This window comes from Octopus bimaculoides, chromosome 8 (assembly GCF_001194135.2).
Source record: "Octopus bimaculoides isolate UCB-OBI-ISO-001 chromosome 8, ASM119413v2, whole genome shotgun sequence".
NCBI classification, from domain to species: Eukaryota; Metazoa; Mollusca; class Cephalopoda; order Octopoda; family Octopodidae; genus Octopus; species Octopus bimaculoides.
The window spans coordinates 50,778,458-50,786,333 of NC_068988.1; the positions used below are offsets into that span (position 1 = coordinate 50,778,458).

At 35.2% G+C, this 7,876-nt stretch overlaps 1 protein-coding gene across 1 annotated transcript in view; it reads right to left on the reverse strand.

Moving 5' to 3' along the window:
• Positions 1-248: 248 nt before the first annotated feature.
• The window catches only part of LOC106881872 (DBH-like monooxygenase protein 1 homolog), a 20,611-nt gene continuing 12,983 nt past the window's right edge, over positions 249-7,876 (reverse strand). The window contains exons 5-8 of the mRNA XM_052970100.1: positions 3,706-3,888; positions 2,140-2,242; positions 1,463-1,629; positions 249-432 (exon numbers count right to left, since the gene is read on the reverse strand). Of these exons, the coding sequence (XP_052826060.1) occupies positions 385-432; positions 1,463-1,629; positions 2,140-2,242; positions 3,706-3,888 (501 nt within the window). The 3' untranslated portion in view covers positions 249-384. The remainder of the gene's footprint in view (positions 433-1,462; positions 1,630-2,139; positions 2,243-3,705; positions 3,889-7,876) is intronic.

Consider the following 7,876-nt stretch of genomic DNA (forward strand, 5'->3'; position numbering starts at 1 on the left):
ATATATATATATATATATATATATACATACATACATACATACACATACACACACACACATATACATATCGCACGTGCAGACACATTTAAATATACATACTTAGGCATATACACTGAGGTTTACACAGATATACACACGTGGTAGAGTTTGATTTTAGTGTTCGAATCATTGCACATGCTTTTAGCATATGTGTATATGTGTGCGTGTGAAATATACTCATATATCTTACCTTTAAAAGTGTAGTCTCATTCTTGATGATCCTGGTTTCTTGGTAGTTGAAATCGTAATTGTCATCATACGCAATATCAGGCAGCTTTTTACCATTGCGATAATGATGAAGCCTTATCTTTCTGCCTGCCAAGTGTGCATGAAGTATAACAGCTATCATCTGAACTCCGTCCCTATTCCATTGGATATTTTTTCAGGTTTAATCTTGAGAATAACATGAAATAAGAATATCTTAAATAGTTGTTTCTAGCACAGGTACAAGGACATATATTGTTTGGTTGGCGGGGTGAGTCAAATAAACTGACGCCAGTACTTGTCTGACTTAGTTTTGTGAGAAATTTGTTGTTGTTTGTCCCTTTAAGAAAGCTATATATATAGAAGATATAATGTAGTCAATCTAATTAGCCACTATGCTAGACTGGTATTTGTTTTATCTGCTCATGTGATCCGTATATTGAACTGCTATGTCTACCCTGTGTTAATGTATGAAAGTGGGGCATGGTTTATAACATCAGAAATGAGAAGGTGCTTGAACAGCTGTAAAATATGGTTCTTAAGGAGAATATTGAGATGAACGAAAAGATTGAAGGGAAAAGAAACGAGAATGGATAAGGATGATATGGATGTCAAGCTTGAGGGACTGGTTTGAATAAAAGCATTAAACATCAGGATATGGAACTGTTATAGAGCAGAATATTCTGTAAGAACATGGTCTAACATTCTGGACATGGCACCTAAAGAAGGAGACTGGAGAGTTTGAATGGAATTGAAGAATAAACTCGACAGTAAAATTACGCCAGTAATTCATGCATTTCCACAAAATCATATTCATGCAAACGAATAGTATAATGGTTATATTTATTCTAATATTCCTCGACGAACGAAACACTGCAGAACAGAATGAAATCTAGGGTTATATAATTTCATATGTTAAAGGAACGTAATTAAATACAAGTTGTTTGTTTTGACACTCTATTGATTCAGTCAATCCTGTATGTAATTCGATATCAATATATCTCATCATGGTTATATATTATCCCTAGTAAAATAATTTAGAGAAAACAGGAGTTTGGTGTAAAAAAATAAGAAATTAACACTGAAGAAGTCGAGTTTTCTGACCTAATTTCAATTTATGTCATTAAAAATTTCACTATGAATTCATTTATTGTGCAAACGGTGTAGCAAAAAACCTTATTTCACAAGACTTTATAAAGACAAAGAATGAAACACTTACCATAGACTCACACGCCTCACAGTGTCCATAATATTTGAATTCTTTAGCATAAGGTGGAATTAATTCATAAGGAGGTCTCACATTACATCCAACTTCTAAAACTCCAGCTTCGTATTGTCGCTTAGTTTTAGTTACAGTCAGTTTCAGTCCAGAAGAATCCAGAAAACCTACAATAAGGAGAGAGATCAAATAGAAATATCTTCATTACAAAAATTAAAAGGTAAGGAAAACAATGAAGTTAATGAGAGGGCGAGTTGAAAGCTAATCACATGATAGAATATGCTAAAATAGAGAGTTAGTCAAATGGAAATAAATATTCTTTTCTACTCTAGGCACAAGGCCCGAAATTTTTTGGGGAGGTGGCCAGTCGATTAGATCGACCCCAGTATGCAACTGGTACTTAATTTATCGACCCCGAAAGGATAAAAGGCAAAGTCGACCTCGCGGAATTTGAACTCAGAACATAAAGACAGATGAAATACCACTAAGCATTTCGCCCGGTGTGCTAACGATTCTGCCAGCTCGTCCCCTTATGGAAATAAATATTAAATATGAGAATACATTGAACAAGAAAATAGAAAGAACATATCAGTATGTGAAAAAGGGGAGTATATCAAACAAAGCTATCATGTAAAACAAACGACTATATCAAACATGGGGAACAAATATGAACCTACCTTCCGTCTCCAAAGGATTATCGTAGTGAATTTCCAGTAAATAATATAGAGGATCCTCTTCACCTCCAATTGATATTCCAGTATGTTTAGGGAGAGTGAAGCTCTAAGAGATGCAAACGTATATGTATATTCAAATATGAATTAGAAGCTGCGCTAGTGTTTTCAACATTATCGAGCACACATAGACAATGTACGTGATTTGCTAGTTCACCGGTAGGCCGCATAAAGTGCGGTACAGATGACTCCATCAAAGCGACGGGTAGTAAAACACCGGAAAATCATAGACAGACGAGACAACTCAACCCAAATCTCAACAGAGAGCAATGGACATCGATGTTTTGCCCTTTTTATGACTTAACAATATTACGTACCCAAACTAAATTTGGATTTGGAGATTGTTGTCTCACTTGTCTATGACTTTCAGGTGTTATAACTCCCAGCGTTTTGATGGAGTCATCTCCACTGTGCCTAGCTACCTACAGGTGAACAAGCAAAGCACATACATTGGCTATATGTGTTCAATGATGATGATGATGATGATGTGTGTGTGTGCGAGCGTGCGTGTGTGCATGGCATAATTAAAAACAAGCAAATTGATATTATTCGTGTTCTTCAGTACAAATAAGCAACGGATACATTTTTATCAATTACTAAAAATGCAAAAATTAACTATCTATTTTCCTCTCTTTATCTCTCTCTCTCTCTCTCTCTCTCTCTCTCTCTCTCTCTCTCTCTCTCTCTCTCTCTCTCTCTCTCTCTCTCTCTCTCTGTATATATATATATATATATATATATATAACTTTTCTATACTTAAAGACGTACGCACAGACATTCATGCAGGCGTAAGTAGAAAATTTGAACTTGGAAAAAGTTGCATAGAACTTAAATTACATTTTCACACTCATAAATTTTCAAGTAATTCTTAAATTCTTAAGTATATAACGTGTTACTGAAAGCGTCAATTCAACATAATAGTACATTTTTTAATTTTCAAGGCATATAATAAATTTGCCTAATTTCTGAAAGTGCTTAGAACCTTAAGTAAATAGTCACCTGTAACATTACAAAAACTCTAGTGATGCACATTTATCTACCTTGGGTCAACCATCTCAAAAATGTCAAGACATTACACTGCGCTTGTTAACGTAAAAAAATCTGAACGTAGCTACAACAAAACTGACAAAGTAATATTAATCCAACATGATAGCAATTTATCTTTAGATTTTGTCCTCACTCAAACTTTATATGATTTGCCTTAAAACAAAGCCAGTATTTTATTAAGTGATATTGGAATTAAGTGATTATTTAGATATCCGAATTCATTTAGAGTAAGACTATCCGACTATTTGATAAAGACTCGCTAAAAATCCTGTTACAAACGCTGACCTGTAGAATACATTGTTTGCTTTGTATTGTTGTGACTGTCACAACTGTATATTTTCGGCTACAATATACATTCTCTTCATTCTCTACTCCAAAACCTGTCGAACGTTCCAACTTTGATCGCAGAAATTGAAACCTTACCAACGGGATTTTTACAAACAATTCTGTTTTAAAGTAACTTACCGAGCCTCCAATTGCCCATGCATTTAGTACTGTCCGACAATTATTCCAGTCATTCGGCATATTTTGTGAATAGCATCTTGTTTGATATCCTATATGAATTCCTTCTGAAGTGTTTTTGTAGCATCCATATAGTAATATATGGTGAACAAAAGCTTCATTTTCTTCTTGAATGTAAGGAGATATCTGCAAAAAGATAATTATTCAGAAGAAGCAAATCAATGCTTTTTTATATGACCTTAAGCAATAATCATTATATAAAATATCTGAGAAAAGAGAGAGAATGAAAAAATATGAAGTAACAGAAAATATTAAATAACATGGAGGCCAAAGCTGCACGCATACGCTGTTTTGAAAAACGATCTTGGTTCCTCAGTGATAATATGTTTAAAAATAACCCGAAGAAATTCTATTGCCACTTTGGAAAGAGCACAGTCAAAATAGAAACCTGAATCAAAACAGAAATACTTGAGTTTACTAGAGTTTAGGCAGATGAGAATGAGCATGAATTAACAACTAAAAACAATATACTGAGCTTACAGAAGGACAAACATGGAAGATTACATTAAAAAAGTTCAGTAAATGGAAGTCAGTTGGTAAGCTGTCAGCTGTACAAGATTCTTACATCTGGCCTAATAGAATGCATGCATGCTTTCCTCATAAAAATAGCATTTCCTGTGATGAGCATAAAAGCTGTAAACGTAGGATATATCAATGCATGGATAAACTATTAATTAACAAAATGATTCAAGATTATTGCCACAACAGGAAAACATCTTGCAGAGGCTTGAATAGACTACACGAAGACTTTTGATAGTCCTCCACCCTGATGGATAAAGAAATACCGGGAGACATTCGAAATTTCATCAACAATCAGGAATTGTTTTTAATCTCATATCATGAAGCTCTTGAAAACTACATTAATTCTCGTCACGGACAGTACAACTCTAAACTCCGGAGAAGTCAATATTAATTGTGTTTTTATCCACAATTAACGCTGACTTCTCCAGAGTTTACAGCTGAATATTCCCGGTGACTCACTATTTCCTTTGCAATTTTGTTTAGTACTGTTACGCCAAACTAAATTCTTGATGAAACAAACTATGGATACATCAGTCATCTTCCCTTTATGAATGACTTGAAAGTGTTTGTGAAAATTGATTTACAACTGCATGCACACCTTCATTCAGTCAAATAATTTAGTGATGAGATCAAAATGGAATTGGAGTTTCATTGTAGCCTTGGCACATTTATGAATGGAAAGCTATCAAACATATGTAACATCACCCTAAATAGAGATACCGAAATAAAAATATTAGAATATCAGTCAAGCTATGAATAGGTGTCTGAGAAGGAGATGGAAGTAAACGCTCACTAATGAGAGGAAAGGTAAGAAAGGAGTGCTACGGTAGAGTAAGAACTATTCTGAAAACCAGGTTGAATGCCAGGAACAAAGTTAAGACCATGAACATGTTAGACCTGGCCTGTAATTGCATTTAGTTTCAATCTTATAAACTGGTCCATGTCTGAAATCAAGAAAGGTGATGTCTAAATCTGAAAGCTGATGACAGTGCGTCACATGCATCGCCCAAAAGCAGACATGGACAGAGTATACGTTCAGAGAAAAGCAGGCGGTCGGGGGTTAATATAACGTAAACTCTGAATGAAAATTATAACCATGGGACATTCTGCCTACATGCAGCCACCAAACAACTGGATGTTAAAGCTGAAAATACCAAAAAGCTGCATTGTGACGAGAAACAAAAACATGCGTTCGAGAAATTTTGCTAGATGAAGCAAACGAAGAAAATGTGTCCCCAACTGACAAGGCAAAATAAATAAATAAATAAATAAATAAATAAATAAATAAATAAATAAATAAAAAACGATATAGTCAAACAAACCAGCCTCATAAACACAAAGGAGAAACGAAAGCAAAAACCACTGCATGGCAAATATTTGACTTGAGTCAAGGACCTGATGTGAACCAAATCCTTACTCATAAGTGCCTGTCATGGTGTGGTTTCAAATCAGGAGCTGAAGAGTATATTATTGCTGCTCAAAATCAGTGACTTCCAGCTAGAAAGTAGTTGGAAGGCACTGATTACTGGAGTAATGTTCTGGAACATCATAGCCCATTAGAGAAGAACATTCAGAGACATTCAACCATTTAATCTTTAGAGGTGACCAACTAGCACCAACAGAGTGCTCCCAAAAACATGACAGGGATTCTCAGTAGATGCACTGAAACAAATAATACTAACAACAATAACAATAATCCTTCCTTCTATAGGTACAGGACCTGATATTTGGGGGAGAAGGCAAGCTATTACATCAATCTCACTACTCAACTGGCACTTATTTTATCGATCCCGAAAGGTTTAAAAGCAAAGTCGACCTTGCCAGAATTTGAGCTCAGAACGTTAAAACAAATGAAACATTGCTAAGCATTTTGTCCGGTGTTCTAATGATTCTGCTAGCTCCTCAGTTGATGATGATGATGATGATCTTTTCTACTAAAGGCACCAGGACGGAAATTTAGGGAGAGGGACCAGTTTATTATATTGACCTCAGTATGCAACTGGTACTTGTTCCTTCGATCCCGAAAGGATGAAAAGCAAAGTTGGCCTCGGCGGAATTTGAACTCAAAACCTAAGGATTGACGAAAGGTTGTAAAGCATTTTATCCGGCGTGCTAACGATTCTGCCAGCTCGCCGCCTTGATGATGAGGATGAGGATGATTATGATGATAATCATGATTTCAAATTTTGGCACTAGGCCAGTAATTCGGGGGAGGGAGGTCGATTTGATTGACCCCAGTGTTCAACTGGTACTTATCTTATCGACTGTGAAAGAATAAAAGGCAAAGTCGACCTCGAAGGTATTTGAACTCAGTACGTAAAGACGGGCGAAATGCCGCTAAGCGTTTTGCCCGGTTTGCTAACAACTGTGCCACCACAAATGAACTGGCCAAATATCTTGAAACATCTAATGACTAGATGCTAAACCTGTTCAAAATCACGAGATGCGTAAGAAGCTTCATTCAGTCATGGAAGAGAGCAAAAAAATTGTTACTGAAATTGTGCATAATATCCACGTTGAACAGTACGGTAACTGTTGTTACAAAGAAGGGGAAATCAATAGCAAAGAAAAAAAGCGTATAAATAATTGGATGATAGGTGGGGGCAGAAACCTCTACATAGTAAATATTTGGGCCATAGAAAACAAGCTGATGTAGACCAAAAACCTGTCAGTGACTACGGAACTCAGGGCTAAAGGCAGAGAAAGAACGCTTCATCTTAACTGCTCAATATCAAAACTTATTGATCCGGAACAATCAAGCCAATGTGATGAAAAATAGAGTAGATCCAAAGTGCCTATTCTGCAATGATGTGAAGTTTTAGCACTAGTGGAGTATAAATCAGGACATGACAGACTTGGCCAATATCTACAGTGGTTACTATGTCAGCATTATGAAATTAAAACTGTTGATAAGTTGTGTAAGCACTAGCTGATGCTCTAACTGAGGAAGAAAATGTAACGATTCTTTGTGATTTTCCAGTACATACGGACAGTCAAAGTCAATCGGATTTTGTGAAAGACCAAAGGAATAAAGTTTGTTTACTGATCAACGTAAGTATTCCTTATGATCATAATATCTCGGCAAAAGAATTTGGCAACTTCAGAAAGTATAAGGATTTACTCATTGAAATCGAAAACATGTGGCATCTCAAGACGGTTACAATACTAGTGATTATAGTAGCACTCGGAGTAATTGAAGAAAGAACTGAAAATTATTTGAAAATGATCCCTGGCTTACCACCAATTCCAAAATAAAGTCTTTGTTCAATTCATGAGCATCTTGTCAATTTACCGTATAATTTATGTATCATATCAATATGTATATATAATATCAATATGCGTAACACATTTGGCAGCAGAAAACCGCTTGGAGAACATTTTTTCTGCTAGTTGCCATAATCAACTTCATTGCTATTTTTCTTTTTCCATCATCATCATCATCATCATCATCATCATCATCATCATCATCATCATCATTTTCTTCTTCTTCTTCTTCTTCTTCTTCTTCTTCTTCTTCTTCTTCTTCTTCTTATTATTATTATTATTATTATTATTATTATTATTATTATTATTATTATTATTATTATTATTA